The sequence below is a fragment of the Gasterosteus aculeatus genome, chromosome 4 (genome assembly GCF_964276395.1).
Source record: "Gasterosteus aculeatus chromosome 4, fGasAcu3.hap1.1, whole genome shotgun sequence".
Lineage (NCBI taxonomy): Eukaryota > Metazoa > Chordata > Actinopteri > Perciformes > Gasterosteidae > Gasterosteus > Gasterosteus aculeatus.
In genome coordinates this window covers 4,963,403-4,986,249 of record NC_135691.1, presented here as the reverse complement: position 1 = coordinate 4,986,249, position 22,847 = coordinate 4,963,403, and the positions used below count along the sequence as shown (strand labels likewise).

General features: G+C 44.3%; 1 protein-coding gene across 1 annotated transcript; it reads left to right on the top strand.

The window, feature by feature from the left end:
• The first annotated feature begins 1,001 nt into the window (after positions 1-1,001).
• On the top strand, positions 1,002-21,777 carry dgkq (diacylglycerol kinase theta). The gene is made up of 23 exons (XM_040172608.2): positions 1,002-3,395; positions 8,779-8,858; positions 9,798-9,897; positions 10,262-10,347; positions 11,101-11,226; positions 11,652-11,805; positions 12,534-12,590; positions 12,705-12,808; positions 13,529-13,746; positions 13,830-13,920; positions 14,003-14,057; positions 14,182-14,243; positions 14,342-14,492; positions 14,576-14,614; positions 14,884-14,999; positions 15,089-15,240; positions 15,524-15,672; positions 15,750-15,928; positions 16,028-16,128; positions 16,213-16,359; positions 16,444-16,555; positions 16,645-16,797; positions 17,227-21,777. Exons 1-23 carry the CDS (start codon positions 3,170-3,172, stop codon positions 17,326-17,328), a joined length of 2,760 nt encoding a protein of 919 aa, XP_040028542.2. The 5' UTR covers positions 1,002-3,169; the 3' UTR covers positions 17,329-21,777.
• The last annotated feature ends 1,070 nt before the right edge of the window (positions 21,778-22,847 follow it).

The window sequence follows — 22,847 nt, the reverse complement described above, 5'->3', positions numbered from 1 at the left end:
TGATTAAACTAATAAATTAAACCAAATGTGTTTATTTTTAAAATAACTATTATGGGATAACATAAACACCTCTTTCTAGTCTTGTGGAGCAGAAGGTTTTGGCAAAATGTCTGTAGGTGATCATTTACCTGTTTGAGAGCTCCAGGGTGACTAAAATTGTTTCTGTGTGCCAAACCACTTTGAATAAGAACAGACCACTATTATTCAAATACTGCTTTCCTCTGTGAGTTAGTTCCATGTGAATATTTATTTTATTCTACGCTCTTGTTCCCACCAACGTATCTTGACCTGCAGGCTTGTTGGTTCATGTCTGGATGTTAATTACTAACTTCACATTTCAACGCTCTGCTGTAAATGTAACCAATCTCCCTCAGAGAGAAACGATGTACATTCCTTGACCTGTGAAATACAAATGAACAAATAGCAGGTAAAATAACTGCTTAATCTCCCATTCATTTCCCACAGTCCTATGCTGCTCTCCCGAGATACTCCATTAACCACTTTACTCACTAATAGTTTTGTTTTTTATTCCAATCAATATAGAACAGCTGTGTCATTTGTTTTTCTTTATTGATTTTAATAAATTATATTCTCCTTCGCTGTTCTGTGTTGGATTGAAAAGAATAAGTAAAGATTGTTCCACACTTTAATTAAATCATGTTTCATGGTGTTTGAAGCTCTCTTTCTGCCTATTGTTTAGCTTTAGATTTTTTAAAAAGAGTTGTATTTTTCTTTTGCAGAGAATCCAGATCCGTTGACCTCCATCGCCACCTGGTGGTCGAGATGAAATTAGACCCCATACATTTACGGCAAAGTGGAATTACATATCAGACAGAGACAAAGTGTTCTTTAATACTTATTAGAACTTTTTTTGTCAAACCTGCAGAGAACAATATAAATGGGGAGATAAGACGGCTCTATTTCCTAGAACTCTTGGTCACATTGTTTCTTTCTCAACAATTGTCTTTATTTCACATAACTGAACATCTGCTTGGTTCTGGAAGGTTGATTAGAGGTTTGAACAGTTCAGATTGACTTTTTGCCTGACTAAGTCATCGCTATCGAGACCTTTAAGAAGCTGTTTCACTGTGTAACGCTGAACTCTAGTGGTCAGAACAGAAGGTACAATACAGGACAAACAACGTAAAACATTAGTTATTTATTAAAACGACAACCGTTATAATGATGTTTGCCCAGCTCTCTGTGGAGAATATTAGTTATTTAGACAATAAATACTTCCACATTAATCTTGACATGGACTTTTGGATTCCAAAGGTACGTTAGAATATTGATAGTAGATTAGTTTTTAAACCCGATGAACGTAAAGTGATGTGTGGCAGAATAAAGGGAAAGCAACACTGCTTCGTGCTGCTTCATGTTTGAACAATGGTTGAAAGGCAACTGCAACTGACACCAAAACAGAAACTTCACACGTAAGAGGATTTTTATTGCATTTGGTGAAGTGCCCCTTTATTTAAAGCTTTTAGCTTTAAACGGTTGTTTTCTAGGAAAAAGTCAAATGTTTCGGAGTTTTATTAGGTTACATAGATATAAATGAATTGTAAAACTGAACACGGTTGATTTCTGTGTTTTCCTTTTACCTCCAAGGATAAATATCCATAATATAATAGATAAATATCTATATCTATAGATAAATCTCTAATATAATATATATTAACGTTTATTACAATTGTACTACAATTAGGGATTACATATACAATACAATTACAATATTTGTATAATTGTGAATGGTGTGATGTTTTGAGAACAATTATATTGTCAGTATTTTAATTATTTTAGATATTATGCAGGCTTGTCTCATCATGTCTATTTGTTGATGATTAATTCTACTCGACCTTCAGCTTCAGAATCCAACTCAACGCCGATCTGTTCTGTAATGTAGTGTAATGTAATCTACCAACACACATATACAAAGAAGGCGTTTCTGCACGATGCAAGTTGTTTAAAAGGAAATGAAGCTGTCGTGTTAAAAAAAGACACGGATTTCCACAGAGGATCGTAAAACAACAATAAGAGACAAAGTGAGGAAGGAAATGAGGAAACACAATGAGGAAGGAAAGACACAGAAAAGAGAAGGAAACGAATATAAAAGGGTTGTTTATGAATTATTCAGTCATTTAATGAGATCCAGAGGAACCCCAATGGTGAAGAGGGCAGGAAGGGTGGAAAGGGAGGAAGGTAACGAGACGAGGATCGGGGATGAAGGGGAGGAGGAGGAGGAGGAGGAGGAGGAGGAGGAGTAAATCAGCGCTGGTGAGTCTCTGACGCGGAAGAAGTGGCCCCGTGAGAAGGAGGAAGAAGAAGGAACTCCCTCCGGTTTCTCTTCACACTTGTTGAATAATATTTGGTCTCCGTCGCTGCGGCGGCTGTTCGGACGCTCCATCTCCCGGTTCCTCGCGTCTTTCTACCGCCTATGAGCGCTTTGACCCCCCTCCACCCCCCCCAAAAACCCCAACAACATCAAAGATTTCCTTCCGCCGCACACAACATCCAGAGATCGATAATTCATCTCTTATTCATTCAGCTTCCGAAACGACGAGCTCCGGTAGGGGGGGCGCACGGAGCACCGAGCACAGCGGTACGCAGCGCCGCGGGGTGGCACCGCTGTCTCCGGGCGGAGGGACTCTGATCTCGGCGTGGTGGACGTCGGCGACGTCGAATGAAAAGGCGGTTTGAAACCCTCGCTGCCTCCCCTGGACCCCCCGCCTCCCCCTTTCTCCCTCTCGCTAGTTTTAAGGAAGGTGGAGCACCCGATTAATATTTCAGGGAGCAGCTCCGGCCCGAGCGAGCGAAGGCCGGGGAGCTCCGGGTCCGCACGCCGACCGCTGAGCCCTCGCCGCCGGGCGCTGCCGATGGGATCAGCCGGTGGGGATGACTCTTAACCGGGGGTCGGAGAACTAATCTGGTTTGAACCTCCGCTGTGTTTCGAGGACCTGGAATATTAGCCTCTGAGGCGCAGGGGAAGCTCCGGGACAAACGCGCCGAGGACGGCGCCCCCTCGCCGGGCTGCTGCGCCGCCGTGTCCGGCCCCGTGGGAGATGTCGCGCTGCCGGAATATTTACTAAAGATTCAGTTTTTTCTTCTTCTTCTTCTGCACCACAACTGAAACCAAAATCTCTTCGGGGGAGTTTGAGTGAGTGAGAGAGACATGGCGGATTCCGCCAGGAACCGACCACCGGACCGGGACGCCGAGGACTGCCGGACAGCGAGCCCCTTGTCCGGGAAGAAGAAGGCGCAGCAGTCCCCCGGTATCCGGACCAAGTACCAGAGCTCCGCACCGGGCCACTGCCTGAAGAGGGTGACCCTAACCAAGCCCACCTTCTGCCATAACTGCAGCGACTTCATCTGGGGGCTCGTGGGCTTCCTGTGTGAAGGTAAGACTACATCAAACGTGTGTATTATTTATGATGAGTCGTTACTTATTTATAGCAAAAACGTGAACTCAACATAAATGCACACTTGTTGTGGGAATCGACCCCCAGGCTGGTTGTTCCTGCTGCCTGAGGAGGTCCAGGTGACTCTGAACCAAGTCTGGTTGGGTGTCTCCTTCCTGTTAGGTGATTCCTCCTAAAAGTGTAACAACCGACTGTACAGATCTAACATCAAGAAATCCGGATCACAGACCAGATCTTAGACCAGATCCCAGACTAGGATCCTGACTGGAGAAAACAAGAATGAATACTTCCTTCATTTCTCATCTTCCTCACTATTTCTTCTTTTTTCTATTCTTAGTCTCTTCCTATCCTTCTGTATCCTTTATCTTCCCTTCTAGTCCTTCCCCTTCCTTGCTTCCCCCCCCTCTTTCCTTTGCCCGGCTTTTATGTCATTTTTTCCTCCATTTTTTCTTTCTTTTCCTCCTTTCGTTTTTTCTTTTTCTGTATTTTTAATCTTTTGTCTCCTCTTTCCTCCCTTTTCCATTTCCTTTCTTTTTCCATTTCCTTTCCTTCCCCTCTCTTTTCTTTCCACCTCACAAAGCTGTGACTAAATCATGAATTCAACAGGCGAACTGAAGAGCAGATCCAAGACAACCTCCTGCAACACGCACACACACACACACACACACACACACACACACACACCACTCTGCCCAGTAACACACTGGTTGTCCACGATCTGAGCTGTAGTCAAGTCGTGATTTACTTCCCCATGGTTGGCATGGCAACAGGAGGCATGTTTGTGTGGCAGCAAGCGAAGTCATGACCATCATCATCATCTTCATCATCAAACAGCAGCAGATGCATTAAAAGCTGCACAACATCAACAACAACAACAACTACATTGCTGCTCGGCTGGATTTTGTATCGTTTTCTTCTTTAAACCGTGGAGTTGAATTAAGAAAACGTGTGATATCATAAAAATGTTACATCTGGCTGTGGATATTTAATATATATCCACATAATAAATCCTTTTCTTAGCTTGAGATCATTTAAACGAAGGTTTTGCCGATTATCCTTTGTAACCATTTAAACAGTTAAATGGTTTAAATGGTTACCCCATAAAAAACTTTTCTGTTTCAATTGAGAGGCATCAAGTGATTTACTACACAAATTACATATAAAACATTACATGTGTCAGGGTTGGAGGGTGGAAGGCAGGACTCAGACGCAGAGTTGTCAAGAAACACAAAGGACTTTAATAGTCAAAGGTCAAAAAATCAAAAGGCCAAGGGGCAAAAACACACAGGCATGAACTATGGACATCTAAGACCAAAGACAAGGACATGCGTGGCAAATGACAATGACGCGACAAGTGACACAAGAGACACATGGCTTAAATACACAAGGGAGGTGCAGGTGATTGGACACAGGTGGAAACTATTAGACGAACACAGGGGATGACGAGACAAGGCAGGATGTGAAGTTACCCGGGGACACGAGTGGCAGAAAACTACAAAATAAGACAGGAAGTGAACCACACCGTGACAGTACCCCCCCCTCAAGGACCGACTTCCAGGCGGCTCACACTAGAGCAAAACAAGGGGTGGGGGGGCAGGGAAACCAGAGACGTTGGTCGGACCACCCGGGAAACTCTGGCGGGCGGCCCGGCGGGTGGCCAGACGAGCGGGGAGCCTCTGGGGGTCGGCCCGGCGGGCGGTCACCAAGCCGGCTCCGGAGCGGCGACTGCAGGGCACGGAACGTCTCTAGAATGGCCGGCTCGGGGACACGGGAAACCTCCGCGGTTGTCGCCGTCGGCAGCTCGGGGACACGGAACACCTCCGCGGTTGTCGCCGTCGGCTCGGGGACAGGGAACACCTCCGCGGTTGTCGCCGTCGGCTCCAGCTCGGGGACAGGGAACACCTCCGTAGTCGGCTCCAGCTCGGGGACAGGGAACACCTCCGTAGTCGGCTCCAGCTCGGGGACACGGAACACCTCCGTAGTCGGCTCCAGCTCGGGGACACGGAACACCTCCGTAGTCGGCTCCAGCTCGGGGACACGGAACACCTCCGTAGTCGGCTCCAGCTCGGGGACACGGAACACCTCCGTAGTCGGCTCCAGCTCGGGGACACGGAACACCTCCGTAGTCGGCTCCAGCTCGGGGACACGGAACACCTCCGTAGTCGGCTCCAGCTCGGGGACACGGAACACCTCCGTAGTCGGCTCCAGCTCGGGGACACGGAACACCTCCGTAGTCGGCTCCAGCTCGGGGACACGGAACACCTCCGCAGTCGGCGGCGGCTCAGCCCCCCCCATAACCCACCCCATAGCCCCCCCCTCAAGGGCCGGATCCCAGACGGCCCTCAAATCACCAACGGGAGGGTGGGAGAGGACCATGGGATGGGAGGGAGGGAGCCTGAGTCTCGGAGCGGGGACTGGGGGCGTCGGGGTCATGGCTGAGAGTCTCGGAGCGGGGACTGGTCGGGTCGGGGGCATGGAACGTGGGGCCGGTACTGGTCGGGTCGGGGGCATGGAACGTGGGGCCGGTACTGGTCGGGTCGGGGGCATGGAACGTGGGGCCGGTACTGGTCGGGTCGGGGGCATGGAACGTGGGGCCGGTACTGGTCGGGTCGGGGGCATGGAACGTGGCGCCGGAACTGGTCGGGTCGGGGGCATGGAACGTGGTGCTGGTACCGGGGGCATGGATCGTGGCGCTGGCTCGGGGGTCGGGGACATGGATCGTGGCACTGGCTCGGGGGTCGGGGGCATGGATCGTGGCACTGGCTCGGGGGTCGGGGGCATGGATCGTGGCACTGGCTCGGGGGTCATGGGCTTGGGTCGGGAGGCCGGGACGGGAATCTGCTGCGGCCCAGCGCGGGACATCTTGCGCTGCGACCGAGCGGGGTCGGGACGTCGCTGCGGCCCAGCGCTGGACATCTTGCGCTGCGACCGAGCGGGGTCGGGACGTCGCTGCGGCCCAGCGCTGGACATAGTGCGCTGCGGCCGAGCGTGGGGAGCATAGGTGGCCTGTAGTCGGACCGCAAGGTCCATTACCCGCTCCCAGTGCGAATCGCCGCCAGACGACCACGAAATGGTCTCCTCCTCTGGGGACCATGTGGGGGGCGGCGGATGGTGACCCAGATGCCTACTGAGGGCTCCAGATGGGGAGACGGAGTAGTACAAGTACCCAGCTGGAACCCCCGGGAGGACCGTTCCCCCACTACGGGCAGCCCGCTGGAGACTCCGTGGACCGCCCATTGCCAGACGGGTTCCCCTGAACTCGTCCAAGGGAAAAAACTCTGCTGAGTCCTTTCTTGGTCGCGTCATTCTGTCAGGGTTGGAGGGTGGAAGGCAGGACTCAGACGCAGAGTTGTCAAGAAACACAAAGGACTTTAATAGTCAAAGGTCAAAAAATCAAAAGGCCAAGGGGCAAAAACACACAGGCATGAACTATGGACATCTAAGACCAAAGACAAGGACATGCGTGGCAAATGACAATGACGCGACAAGTGACACAAGAGACACATGGCTTAAATACACAAGGGAGGTGCAGGTGATTGGACACAGGTGGAAACTATTAGACGAACACAGGGGATGACGAGACAAGGCAGGATGTGAAGTTACCCGGGGACACGAGTGGCAGAAAACTACAAAATAAGACAGGAAGTGAACCACACCGTGACAACATGATATAGAATGTGAAAAATATTCGGTATTTAAAGTTCACACCTCTCAGACATCAGCTTGTGAGTATAATGTTGTGACATCGCTGGTGGGTGTGGTTACAGGTGCCATGGAGCAAGTTTCAACAGGTGGAAAGAACTGTAAGCAAAGAGATAGTAGTCATGGTGACGTGATCGGCCTGTGGGCATCTTGGCCTCCAGTTTGGCGTCCTCATCTTGTTTTTTTTTGTTTTTTTAAACTAGTAACAGGAAGTGCGGATATTAGGACAGATAAGGACGTAGAGACGCCGTATATATGCTAGAGACCTGTCAATCAGCCTGCAGCCCCGCCCTAAAGCATCGCCTGCTTTATGGTCTGTTTGGCTCCAAATGGACCATCATTTACTGATTAAACGTCATGCTGTAATGAAGCAGACTTGAACCTAGAGATTAAGACCATAAACTCATGTTTACGATGTCTACTGAGGGAATAAATCAAGAGAGAAGTAGAGTAATTTTCCCATAGACTTCTATAGGACCAGAGGAGTCGCCCCCTGCTGGTCACTAGAGAGATTCAAACAAACCGATTCAACGTGTTACTGAGAAATAGTAATATGAGCATGTGTCCATAACTTAATTCTTTATGAAGAAGCTGTGTGGAATGTTTAAGTTTGTTAATACATGTTATTTCATAAGTATTTGTTTTCTTACCTCTGGTGTTTTTGTTTCTTTAGCTCTGACTGCAGGAACTCTTTAAAACAGCCCCCTTGTTCCTCACAGCGTCTCTTCGTGTTTAAATAAAGGTCAAATGAGATTTTATCTGCAGGAAGCTGTCAAACTGTCATTGGTGGTGCACTACTCAGACCCGAGAAAAAGTCTGTTGTTGTTCAAGGAAGACAGTTTTCTTTTTGCCTGCAAAAACTGTGCACAGTTTTCATTAACTTTTCAAATGTATTTATTCATAATTAGCTTGTAAAACATCAGAAGATGTAAGTTCTGTCTCTTTGAAGGAGGTTTCAATTGTGTTGTGTTGACAGTCCAAACTCAACAATATTTAAGTCAAGGGGACATTAATACAGACAAAATGGTCCCGTTGGAGCATTGGGTGGAAAAAGTAGTAATTTTCTGAAGTCAAAGGAGTAATTCTACAGTGTTGAAAGTATTAACATCACAGTATACCAAAAGAAAAAGTTAAAGCAAAGACTCAAAGTCTTGTTCTAGTCTTGGTCTAAACCACTCAAAGCCGTGGTCTTATTTCCGTCCAAACTTTGTTGTTTGACGTCTGTATTTATGGACTTTGATGTCAGAGCAGTCATTAAAAAAATAGCCTCCTTTGTCCAACATTTCTCCAATAATGTAAAAAAAATGATGTCAACACAAAATGAAAATTGATTGAAAACAAGCAATGACTTAATTCATTAACTGTAGATCCAGTTTGAATTATGTTTAACTTCTCATTCCTGTGACTGTGAGTGTGTGGTAAAGGCGATGTGAAGCCAACCAATCACATTGTAATGGATTGTGGTCGATAAAGGAAATGAGCTTCTCATAAGGACAACATTAAGCATGAAATGGTCTTTTCTTTCCCCCTCAACCACCAAACACAGTAAGATTAAGTCCAGTGGTATTGTGAATCTGCAGGGAATCGTACCTACAACCTCACGATGTCGGTGCCTTGCTCGGCGGCCTCTGACAGTCCTCTCTGTCTCTTCCTCCCTCAGTGTGTAACTTCATGTGTCACGAGAAATGCCTGAAGACGCTGCGTTGGGCCTGTTCCTGCATGACCCCGTCTTTGGTCAGGGTGAGTCAAAAAACGGCCAAACGTCACGGTTATTGATCGGCACCGATCACGGAGCCGGATCAATGAACGGGCGATGAACTCGAGTGAGACGTAGACAAGAGATCGAGGGATTGAGCTCCTCAAACTGAGAGTAACACGCATATTTAAACTCAACTCAAGTACTCAAGTATTGATGCAAGGTACTAACGCTTTACTTAAGTACTCTGTACCTCTCCTCTGCTACATCTCAGAAGTACATATTGTACTCTTTACTGTACTGCATTTGAGAGGTGAATATTGTACTTTTACTATTGCACATCACAGAGGTACTTTTTACTACACATTCAATAGGCACATACACTTCAAGAGGAGGAAACAGGAAGTGAAGAAATGCTGACTCATGTTTGGGAACTCATTGGCATTAATGAGCTTCTGTTCCTGTTATTGAACAAAGATAAAACACTATTTCAATACTGTATGTAAAACACGTTTTAAACCTTTTAGAAGAAGATATCTAAAAGATATGATACTAGTTGACAAGACGATACTCATTTACTTATCTAACCGTTTTTATGTTTATTTGACGGTGGCCCGCCCACAACACCTGGTCGTGCTGCTGTATCACGTGTTACGTTGCTTTTAGTAACGACAGATAATCCAAATCCTCTGTCGAGCCATTATTGACTTAATGCTGAGTGCTTAAAGAGCTTTTATAATTACAGGTTATATATTATATTATTTTTTATATTTCTGCCTTTTAAAGATGTTTTTTTATTTTGACCAAATATGTTTAGAAACAAGACCCTCGGTTTCTTGAACTGACGCCTTGTTGTTCACGAAGTTGTATTTCTTTGTTCGTGAGCAGGTTGTGTCTTTTATCTCTCAGACGTGTCGTGGAGTTTTCTCCGTTAGCGTTAGCTCCGGTCGTTGTTGACCGAGTCCCCTCGCTGCTCCCTGCAGGTTCCCGTGGCTCACTGCTTCGGACCCTCCGGCCAAAAGAAACGTTTCTGCAGCGTCTGCAGGAAATTGACGGAAGGGAACGGGGCGCTGCGCTGCGAAGGTCAGAAACCACTTCAACCAGTCACTATTATCCAACCAAGTCGAAGCAAAAACAAAAGTCAGACCATTTAGATTATTTAATTAATTTCCAGCTTGTTCCACTCAAATAAACATATAACATATTGTCTTAAAAATCAATATGATTAAAATTTTAAATTTCTTTAAATTTAATAAATAATAAAAACATGTAAATAAATTGACCCAGATACAAATATAATTAATAGGTGTATGAATGTTTAAAAAGTATAACTGGTAACCAGGCAGAGAGGTTTCTGTTGCGGCCTGTGACCTCCCATTCCAGATGTGAAGTCCTGCGACCAGGATGTCACTAGAGTAACACGGGTGTGTGTGTGTGTGTGTTTCAGTGTGTGAGCTGCATGTCCACGCTGACTGTGCCATCTTCAGCTGTGCGGACTGTCGCAGTTCCCACCTGGACGAGACTCTGGAGCAGGTGAGTGACCTGCCGTTCTGTGGCGCTGATGTCACTGAATAATGTCCATTTCTAATTCTACTCGAGGCCCACAAAGCAGTTGAAGATCACCATGGCTACGTCCACTCCCAATAGACAGTGGGTCGGAAGTAGAATGCTGAATTGAATGCATATTACGTGCAACAATACCTGCTTTGTAAGGACAGCAAGAGCCCTTTGATCTCTGACCCATGACCTCGGATGTCGTCGTCAGGTTGTTATTCCTAATGGGGACCGAGTCGAGTTTGTGTAATTCTTCCAAAATCAGATATCTGCTGCGAACAACTTTAATACATCAGAGCAACAGGTGATCTACAGTATAATGATAGTCAGATCAATGAATATGATTGAGTGTCATTCATCAGTCTAACTGATCACCTGACACCTGCAGCGGCCCCACACTCTTTCGTCAAAGGCTGTGTGTGTGTGTGTGTGTGTGTGTGTGTGTGTGTGTGTGTGAGTGTCTGTCTGCTGCTCGGAGCCGATTGATTAGTTCTCAGTCGCTAATTAAATATCAATAGCATGAAGCTCTGCAGGATCAGACTGGTTCTCAGCTGTGAAGCCTACTGGTTCCTACTGGACACAACAATATTTTAAAACATATGTAATATATGACAACCTAGTAATAGATGATGTAGATACTATTAGGTGATAGATGGGGATGAAGGAGCAGCAGTGGGGCTCATTGATATTTTTCCTCAGTTCTCACTTGGGATCTACTTTCTGTCGCTGCAGGATACCTTTCACCACCACTGGAGGGAGGGCAACCTGGCCTCGGCGGCTAGGTGTGACGTGTGTCGGCGTTCCTGCGGCTCGTCTGACGTCCTATCGGGGATGAGGTGCGAGTGGTGCGGCGTCACGGTGAGGACCAGCCGAACCGCATCAGACCAGAACTTCAGACCTATAGCCGACCTGCAGACCTAGTTACCTGCAGACCTTACACGTAGACATAATGCAGAATGCATACATCTAAACCGGTCCAGCAGGCCAGCAGACTTTTAGACCTGTAAAACAGCAGACTTGCAGACCTCTAGACCTGCAGACCTTTAGTAGACCTCTTGACCTGCAGACCAACTGTGTCCTGCTCCCTCCTTAAAGTCGTGTCCACCTTGTGTTGTCAGTGTTTCCTTGTTTTGGCCCCTTTCAGCCTCACACAGGTCTCTGCCTGGTCCAGGAAAACCTCGACCAGGCAGTCTTCAGGAGATCTGGCGGGTTTCCTGATGTTGAAATCTATCGCGAAATACGTCCACATGAGGGTTTATGTCTCTTCCTGTCGGCCTCTGCAGAGCCACGCGTCGTGTTACCTTGGCGTACCACCAGAGTGCACTCTGGGACGTCTGCGCTGCATGACGCTGCATCCGGACCGGGTCCGCCTCCACTTCAGGAACTTCAGCAAAATGCACTGCTACCGCATCGCGGAGAGCTGCAGCCAGGAGCTGGGTACACACCCAAACGCACACAAACACACACACAGCTCCAGACCACTTCCTCTGTGATGCCGAAACACTCGGCTGGCTTCCTGGAAGCATTGCTTCTTCATCTGAGCTGAGAAAAGCATAAAATTTTGTTCTCACGAAATCCGGACATGAGCGATGAAGAATTTGTTTGTTTGTTTTGAGGCTCAAACTAACAGGTTTAAGTGTCTTTGCACCCAAAGTCCCTGCAAGTTGCATCAGTTTTGAAGGAGTATAAGTGATGTTCTAGCAGCAGGGTTACTGTTTTCAACTTCTGTACTGAAAAATAAAACAACGTTTAAAATACATTGAAATAAGATAAACTTCATGTTCTAAAGGGAGCATGTGCACACAAGTGGAACTGAGTAGATATTCCAAATATAAAAAACAAAGCAATCAAACATTATAACCCGAAAGGTGCAGAACTATTTCCAAATGTTTCGTGACTCAAAGTAAAACAGTTTACGGTCTTATTTGTAGATTGTTTGTAAATATACAGGTCTGTGCATATAACCGCATACACAGTGTGTATATGTACACGTGTGTGTCTACAAATAGAGACTGTGCGAGCAGCTTGAACCCGCAGCTTAACTTCTGCTTATGAATTTGTAACAGGAAGTCCTTTTTTAATTTGTGTACTAATTTACTGTCACGGTTTTTATCTCTTTTAAATATTTCCAGTAATCTCTTTGTTTCCCTCCCCTTTTCTCTCAGATAACTCAGACGATGTGGATCAGAATGCTGCTGCATCTAAAGAGGGTCCAGAGACAGGTCAGTGTACATGGTCGACCTCCAGGCTCAGGTCAGTGCACATAGTAGACCTCCAGAGACAGGTCACAAGACACTAATGATGTGTGTGTGTGTGTGTGTGTGTGTGTGTGTTAGCAACAAGTAAACAGCTCAAGGTGTTTGATGGCGATGATGCCATGAAGCGCGGCTGCTTCCGATTGGTTTCCATCATGAGAGCCATAAAGAACGAGGAAGTGGTGGTGAGAGCATTTCACACACAATGAACACTACAATACTATACTACCACTAGTAACGGTACTAGTCGTACTTCTACCACTACTATTACTGCTACAAATACTCCCGATACCATCCCCAATACCCTCTAAATGTCTGAAAGCCTTTTGTTTTTCAAAATCAGCAGATCTTTCAAATAAGCAGATCATTGTAATTCTGTAAAAGCTGATTTTAAGTGACACAATGCAAAATGTAACGTCAGACTCACGTGCGACTGAAGCAATGACTAATAAATCATATCCAGGAAACAGCCTCCCTCTTTTATTATGACAAATATGGTAACATAGGTAACGCACCAAGTTTTTATTGACTATAACTTTATTTAAATCTCTGATGAATATACTTTCATATTCAATACAAAACTAAATATAGTTATCTTTGTTTAATCCAAAAAGATTATAGAAATGAATTCTCAATCCTTTTACATTCTTATTTTTAGAGGAATATCTTATAATATAAATAAATAAATATAATATGTATTTAAAAATAATAATAATAATACTAAACAGTGTGAAGATAACAGTATAAGGATACATTTATTTTATGTATTTTTTACATATTAATAAAAATACATCTATATTTATTCTGTAATACTGATGCAATTTATTATGATTATCATCATAATTAAAAATGATAGAAATTCATGAGTCTTGGCCTGACGCTGCAGCCCCGATGTCGTCCTGCAGGAGGCGGCACTGAGGGCCTTCTACCTCCCCGATGACCCTCAGGACTTTGAGTTGAAAGAGGTCAGCTACACGCATCGTCTCCATAGCGACGACATCCTCAACCGCAACGGCGGTACCGACAACCGGGGGGGCTCCCTGAAGGACGGAGGCGACGCCTGGCTGCTGAGGGCAAAACCCCGGGACCCCGAGGTCATCAAGGTGTACATGGCCCGGCCCAGGTGAGAACAGGCCCTCCGTGTGGCTCAAACGTAGAGTTCCCCTCCCCCTGGTCGTTAAGGGTCTTTCCCGCTGTGTCTTCTAGGTCGGGGGCCGCAGTCGTTTCCGTCTCTGTCTCTAAAGAAAGCACGGCAGCTTCTGTCCTCTCTGAGGTCCTCAGTCTGCTCCAGAGACAGGTGACTTTATGTTTTAATGTTTGTTGTTTTTTTTTAACATATTTTTATTTAATTTTTAAAAAGCACATGTGTGTTGTTTCAGGAGGAAGACGCCTCCAGCTTCAGCTTGATGGAGGTCTACATGAGCAGCAAGCAAGGTTTATTATTATTATTTATTATTCATGCTCCTTTTGGATGTGGGCCCATTGTCACTTTCCAAATCCAAAGATAACTAACTAATCTTGTAATTTGTATAAAAACGTCTCCATCTCTGTCCTCCAGTTCAAAGACAGACGCTGACTCCTCAGGAGAAGATTCAGGACAAACTGCAGGAGATCAGAAAGGTAGGAGGACATGTGAGACACTGAACTCCTGCAGGAGGAATAGATCAGGAGGAGGAGATCAAAAATAGTCGATTGAGTGATTGGTTGAATTTCGCCAGGTGTCCCTGCGTCAGATGAACCAGACCCGTTTCTACCTGGTGGAGGACAGGAAGTCGGCGGTGCAGGTCAGCCTCCTGATTGGAGGCCTGACCCCGCAGCTGAACAGAGATGAGTATGTCCAGCTGATCCAGGAACAGCTGACCATCAAGAGTGAGTCTGAGCCGCCGCTAATGACGTAACCCGAGGCGCATCTACCCGAGCACCCCTCACTTCCTGTTTCTCCGTCTCTGCAGGTCATCTGGTCACCCTGAGCCACATCTACCCCAGTCAAGGTGAGAGATCATCATGTGCAGTTCGACATTTGTAGATCGTGTCAAAAGTTGATTATTTTACCTTTCTTTCTTTTTTTTTCACGCCTTAAAACAAGTTTTACATTTTAATCCTTAATCAAATAGTCTGACAGCCTGAATCCTGAATCAGAAGTAAACATTATAACAATATTAAATAAATAATCATTATCCTGCAGGTAAAAATCTTAATCTTAAGTAGCATGAGAAGACTGTACTGCGATCTATATGTATATATATATTTGTGTGCTCAGGTGCGGTGGCGCTGCAGGTCTCGTGTTTCTCTGAAGCGGAGAGGATCTACATGTTGGCTAAAGACACCAGCGTGAACAACAAGGCGCTCACGTCGCTCGTCATTGCAGAGATTGAGGTGCGAGCACCTAACCACAAACACCGTCTCGGGTGCACGTGTGTGGGTTTCCGTCATATTTCATTATAAACGTAGAGTTGTTCCTTTAGCACGGCGCGCCGAGAGAGGATGTCTGTCCCCTGCTGGTGTTCGTCAACCCAAAGAGCGGCGGCATGAAGGGCCGAGAGCTCCTCTACGGCTTCAGGAAGTTGCTCAACCCTCATCAGGTCTTTGACATTTCCAACGGAGGACCGCTGGCCGGGTGAGCAAAACCAACGCACCCGCAAGTGAAAGAGCCTGACAGTGGTGGTGATGATGATTATGATGGTGTGGACTTCTCACAGTCTGTGGGATCGCATTTTAATGTACATTGCGTGCAACAATACGTACTTTGAGAGGACAGCTGCAGCTCTGACCTCTGACCTTTTACCTTTTCGCTCTTTGGTGCTCCCAATGGCGTCAATTGGGTCTTTCCATGAACTCTCCAGGCCTTTTTTAAGTTATGATGTTAAAACCTGTCTGAGCTTTGGTCTCCTCTGCTGCAGTCTCCACACCTTCCGGGAGGTTCCCAAGTTCCGGGTGTTGGTCTGTGGGGGGGACGGGACCACCGGCTGGGTGCTGGGGGTGTTGGAGGCCATCCGGCACAAGCTAGTGTGTCGGGAGCCGCCCATCGGCATTGTACCGCTGGGAACAGGTGAGGGATCGGGGTTCAAGCTTTAGGGTTCAGGGTTCAGGGTCCTTGGGCTCTAAAGTCCCTCTCCGATCTGTCAGGGAACGACTTGGCCCGAGTCCTGCGATGGGGAGCCGGCTACGGCGGCGAGGACCCCCACCACATCCTGGTCTCTGTGGACGAGGCCGACGAGGTCCTGATGGACCGGTGGACCATCTTGTTGGACGCCCAGGACATCTCCGAAGACGGCAAGGAAAACGGCTTCCTGGAGCCCCCTAAGGTCCGAAAAATCAGCAAATGCATTCACGATGTAAATCAGTTATTTCAAAATGTGCCGTTACCAGTTATGTTATGGTTCTGATTCGTGCTTGTGTCTCAGATCGTGCAGATGAACAACTACTTCGGCCTGGGCATCGACGCAGACGTCAGCCTCGACTTCCACCAGGCCCGCGAGGACGAGCCGGATAAGTTCACCAGCAGGTAAAGCTTTGGCTCTACCGGGATCTCTTGGACTGCTGCAACGAGTCTGGTCAATAACGTAAGTTTCCTAACCTTACCCCTTAGGTTCCATAACAAAGGGGTGTACGTTAAGGTCGGACTGCAGAAGATCAGCGCCACCAGGAGCCTCCACAAAGAACTGCGGCTGCAGGTGGACGGTCGGGACGTCCCGTTGCCTCACATCGAGGGTCTGATCTTCCTCAACATCCCTAGGTAGCACACGCTCCTCACACGCCTCGCCCGCCGCCAACGTTGCCCCACACTCACCTGCCTGTCTGTCTGTGTGTGTACGTGTAGTTGGGGCTCTGGTGCCGACCTGTGGGGGTCAGAGGTCGACGTCCGCCACGGGAAGCCGAGGATCGACGACGGCATGCTAGAAGTGGTCGGCGTCACCGGCGTCGTCCACATGGTGAGACGAGTCCCGCTTCCACAGACTTAAGATCCCCTTAGTGGCGCCTCCCTGAGCTTTCAACGGTGTGTGTGTGTGCGTGTGCGTAGGGCCAGGTTCAGAGCGGTCTGCGCTCGGGGATTCGAATTGCTCAAGGGACTTACATCCGGCTGACCGTGAACAAACCCATACCTGTGCAGGTGGACGGGGAGCCGTGGATCCAGTCGCCGGGACACATCATCATCTCCGCTGCTGGACCAAAGGTTTGTCCCCTGCAGAATACCGTAGTTTGAGGCCTCTTATCTCCCATTCTTATTTCTTCGCCTCTGTCAATTTATACTGCGTTCATAAACATGTGTTGTATCTGTTGTGTAGTATTTTCTATGTGTAGCTTTTGTTTGTCAATAGTTTGGGATATTTTGAGCAGACATGTAGTCTTGTAGTCTAGTTTCATAAATTCTGAATATATTCTTTAATCCACAGTTTAGTGTGCATCGCTGCCGTTTATCCATAGCTTAGTGTGTATTGTTGTATTTTATCTGTAGCTTAGTATGTATCTTTGTATTTTATCTGTAGCTTAGTATGTATCTTTGTATTTTATCTGTAGCTTAGTTTGTATTCTTGTAGTTTATCTGTAGCTTAGTGTGTATTACTGTACTTAGGGCTACTTTGTTCCTCTGCTGCGTCTGCAGGTCCGGATGCTGAAGAAGTCCAAGCAGAAGCAGAAGAAGTCCTCAGCCGGCTCGAAGGACAAGCGCTCTGAGAGTCCGTCCTCCAAGGAAGGAGGACACTGACCTGCCTGAGATTTATCTCCCTGCGTCCTGCTGCCAGATGAGGGGGGGGGCTTTTTTTCCGGCGGCAGGCTGTGAGCTCACTCGTGTTGCCTCGATAGCGACGCAGATGAGATGCAGGTCAATCCGGAGAGGGGAGGAGGTTCAATGTTTACTGCCTGCACGCGCCGGGAGGAGGTCCTGGATCGCCTCAATTTCCATCCACTTGGGATCACATTTTCATCCTGCTGACCAGGCATTTATCACTTAAAGAGTTCACACGGTTAATATTCAGCAGCTGAACGTTTTTAAAAAACGGAAGAGTAACAAGTAATTGTCGGATTTGAAATAGGAATTCTGCATAGATGAAGAAAGAGTTGACAATTTCTCAGTGTGGATAAGCTTCAGTTTCAACATAAAGAATCTATGACAGTAGATTCTGTCCAGAACTGTATTTCTACAGTAAGTAGCAGTGTCAGTTGATTAATTGTAATAATTTTAGTTGTGGAAAATATTGTGCAGCTATAAAGTGTTCATAACCTCAGTCACGTTGTCATAAGCGGATATGAAGAAACAGCAGAACTCCTGACGACAGGCAGTTTCTTTAAGAAGCTGCAACCACATCGTGTTTATCTAAACCACAGATCTTCATGCAGGCTAATTAATAATACATCCTCTTCTGGGAGAATCGTCTGTAAAATTCATGCTGCAAAAATCCAATGAGCGCGTAACATCTCTGAAATACCATTGGTGTCAAGGAACTTGAAACAAACACATAAAAGTCAGATCAGTCTGAGTTGAGGTAAAAAATGTAAATGTAGAGATAAGCTGTTGGTTTCCCAGCAGATGAAAAGTGGGACCCTTTTATTTTGGCAGCAACACCAACTGTAAATATGTGACGGGAGTCACATATTTACATATCTATGCCAGTAGTTTGTTTTGCTACTAATTATAAACTCATTAAGATAACAATTTTGCACAAGATTAAAAACCATCTTTTGTGACACAACAACTTATGACCAGACTGTGTCTTTTTAGCATATTAGATTTAGGTTAAAAGAATTTTAGATAATGCCTTTTATGAAAAGATATAAAAATGGCAATGTAAAAAAAAGAGAGCTGTAGTAGTGATCATATCAAAAGTGACCAAGTTAGCAGCCATATTTGAACAACTTTGACTTGACTTGAAATCCTGACACATAATTCAAGTTATAAGTTACAAAAGATTTGCTTTTACCGTTACTTTGTAACTGGCTGACATTTTATGGAATTAGGCTCCAGAACAGTCGACTCTTGGTCCGAATCTCTGATGAAAACATAACAAAAACTACAGCAACAGACATTGTTGCTATGCTGGTAGCTGCTCTTGTTATACCTGGTTTTAGTTAATGCTAACATGCTCAGCTCTGACGAATGACTGAATGTTTTCTTTTTCCTGTATTCTCTGGAAGTAGCTAGATAGTGGAGTCTTATTAAGCTGAGTTTAGTTGAGCGGTGCAAATACATTAAGAGAAAGTGTGTGTGAGAAGTTGTGCCAATGTGGTTGAAACTATCCATTTGCTAAAAAAGAGTTGATAACTTGATAACCGCTCCATTAATAGCTTATAAGATGCTTTGCGTTTTCTTGAAAGTTGGCTGTCTTGCTAGTGTGTCAAAACAAAACTAAAGATTATATTACAGGTAGGTCATAAACAGGTCATAAACTAGCTATGTTACTAGCGTAGCTGCTAGTTGCCATGCTAACAATATTGAAATGAAATTTGTTTTATGGGATTATAAAAAAATCAAAGGTATATATTATGAAGATGTGGGTATGAAGTGTGCCAATGTGGTCACAGGTAGATCAAGCCAATAACTAGCGGGTTATCTGCATTCCTAGCTAAGCTAAACTTGAAACATCTCTTAACTTTGCAAGCTATTAGGATAATTCGCTAGCAGGCTAGCTAGTATGTGGTATTGCCTTAACAAACCTTAATAGGGTTAATTTCTAAACAATAGGAACACGTCATGACTGAAGATAGCATCCAAAACAGCTTAGCTTAGCAAGATGCTTGCTAAGTTAGCGTGCCAAAATAGAATTAAAAGTGATATTCACAGTTTTAGATGGTAAAATCTAATGTTTCAAATGTGGGCCCTCTGAAATTACAGATCAAACTAGATCTAAAATACTAGCTACATTACTAGCTAAACTAAACATGTTAGTATTTTTGCAAGCTAACGTTAGTTTGCTTGTTTGCTGGCAAGCTTCTTAGCGGGCTAGTTTGCCAAAACACTTTAATGTAAATCTTTTTGGGTCAATGGATTAAGTAATTCCCGGTAATTTAATTGTTAGAAATTTGATGGTAAGTTTGCTCAATTTAGGAATGATTTATCAATACTTTTTAGCCGGTTTCAGTATTTCAGTATTCAACAACCAGATCTACAATAATTGCCATATTTAATAGACACAACTGTAACTTGTTTACTGCCACAAAAAAACTTGTCAAAGACGAGGTTCAGCTGCAGGTTTAACCAGAGGAGGATTCAAAGAAATTAAAACTTCGTCCACATTCCCAGAGACGCAGAACGTAAAGAAACATTTAAAGATATTATGCTCTTTATGTAGCAAAACAGCATTTGATTGCTGTACTTTTGGTTGTAATATGTACGTTGTTTTTTTTTACTGAGTTGATTTTGATGTTATTTGGTGCTAAAATAACATGTTGAAATTCTGTGTTTGACTTCAGATTGGAGGATCTTGTTTTTCTTCAAAGCCTCAAACCAAATTCACCTCATCATTCAGAATGTTGCGCATTTAAACTGTTTCCTCTGCGTAGTGACCACATTTAAAGACTTTAATTAAGATCACCCTGAGGGTTTCTGGCTTTGAATGAAAGAGGATCAGATACATCTGCATTATGTATCCGTCAGTTAAAACTGAGCTCCTCAGTGTGAGTAGAACTATATACACCGTCACAGTGTTTTATTACATGTATGAAGTACTGTAGTTCTGAGTGTCGTGTATTTACAGCCTGTTATCTCCTCTTTGGTCACTGTCGCTGTTAAAGTCAGCTGCTAGTTTTACATGTTTGAAGCGGTTAATACTATGTGATCCTGCTCATCATCTTCCGAATTATCCTTCATTGTTTAATGACCTCTTGCGGTCATTCATTTTACTGTAGATAGAAAAAAATACTTGCAGATTCTTGAAACATTTCAATTTTTGTATATGATTTGAGGTAATTGTTGGATCCAAAATTCTTCCTGTCCTTAGTTGCTCTTAGTTGTTTAAAAAAAAAGTGAAACAGAGATGACAAACACAAAAACGATTTGAACATTCAGCTCTTGTAGTAATCTCAAATATTGACGTTGGCTGTAAATCTGTCCTTAAATGCATCAATTTAATTTCCTAAAATAGCTTTAAAGTCATGAAAGATATAAAAATAACATCTTTCAGGACTTTTGGAGAGGTTTATCTTATCATTGCAACATGGTGGCTGCATCATTCTGTCACATGGAGATATTCTGAATCACATCAGCCTCCATTTGCTATGATGTTTAGTCTCTAGAATTTTAAAGAAGGTGCAGCAGAATATCGAAGCTCTCTGAACAGATATTTTCTTGTTTATCCAAATCAGTAAATTTGGTGGACTGTAAATGAACTACTACTTCTCTGTTGATCAATGTAAAAACATGTGCATTTTTACTCCGGCTTCTTTGCGTCAAGATATCCGTCATTAAGACGCCCCCCTCATAGCAGACCAGGTGGAGGTCTCTACTGCGGGTGGTTGGTTCAGAAAGTGGTCTGTTGTGAAGGTGGAGGCTTCTTCTACAGGCCGATGTTTGCCCTCCAGGTGCATGTTTGTCCTTCGGGTTGAGGAGGTCTTTCTTGAAGGTGGAGGTTTATCCTTAAGGTGGAAGTTTATCCCGTGGGTATGTTTGTCCTTCAGATGGATGTTAGTCCTTCAGGTGGATGTTTGTCCTTAAGGTAGAGGTTTATCCTGTGGATAGATATTTGTCCTTCAGCTGGATGTTTATCCTTAAGGTGGAGGTTTATCTAGTGGGTAGATGTTTCTCCTTAAGGTGGAGATTTATCCTGTGGGTAAATGTTTGTCCTTCAGGTGGATGTTTTTTCAGGTGGTTAGTCCTTCAGGTGGAGGTTTATCCTGCGTGTAGATATTGGTCCTTTGGAAGTCTGTCTTGCAGGTGAAGGTTTGCGTAGTGCCTCATCAACACCGTCCGTGCTCTGATGTTTTTTGCGTGTTCCAGGTTTCCGCTTTATTAAAGGTTTTCTTAAAAAATCAAATGTATACTTTTGTTTTTCTTTGTTTCAACTGTAAAATTGCACTAACTGTTAAATTGATGCTCTTCGATGAGGTTATCCTGAATGTTGTAACGACTAAAGATGACTATCTAGTACAAATCTCTTACTAATATATGTACATATGTGTTTGAATAACTGACGTGTTCATTCAGAATAAACTAATGAAGAAAGACGTTGTGGTTTCTTTCCGATTTCTCAGTTAAATGATGACAAATGTATCTAAATGTTTAATGTGTACTTTAGCAAAACTTTAAAGTACTTGAGTGTTTCCATTTTCTGCTACTTTATACTTCTACTTTATTTCAGAGGGAAATATTGTACTTTTTAAAACTTCTTTTTACGTATAGTTGTTTGACATCTGTATTTCTTTGCAGCTTCAGATTAAAACAAAAATAAATTACTAATACATTGTTAGTTAGAAAGAGTAATTCTGCATAATGAACAATTTAAGTGTTATTTGATGCAATAACTTATTTAAGTTTTTTCTTACAGGATTCATACTTATAACAGAATTGTTGTACTCTGAATGCAAAATGAGTCATTTGTACAGTTAAACCGTTTTTCTTGAAGGTGTATACTTAAATACATTACTGACATTAAGGAGCAGGAATGTTATGTTTAAATGTGCTACTGAGGGATTATCTAATGGAAACCTTTGATATTTTTATATTTTAACACAAATAGACAAAGTGGAAGAAAAAATGTTTTCTTTCCCCAAGTCTGAAAGAAGACGTGTTGTGGAAGATACATTAACCTAATCAACCAGATTATAAAAATGAAGTTTTAGTTTAAATAGGATATAAACTTTGAGAGGAATAATCAGAAGAGAAAATACACTAAGATATTATGTACAATAGACTATAATGGTGAGAACTGGGGGAACAAACAGCACGCAAATGCTTAATCATACATATTTTCAATCATACATATTATTTCGATATTTTTCCCATTAATTTAATCCATTTCGCTAGATTTATAAACATAGAAGACCTTCCACCAGTCGTTGCGTGGTGCTGCTGTGTTCGACCAGCAGGGGGCGCAGTGGTCGATGTCACCAAAGATTGTCTGTGAAGAACAAGAGGTGTTACCTTGCACTTAATCCCATGTTCAAAGATATATATATATATAAGATATATATATATATAAGATATATATATTTCTTTACTCGTCAGGGAACATGAGCTCGGCCCACTGAACTTACTCCTTTCACTCAGTGAAATATTGTAGAGATATATCCATA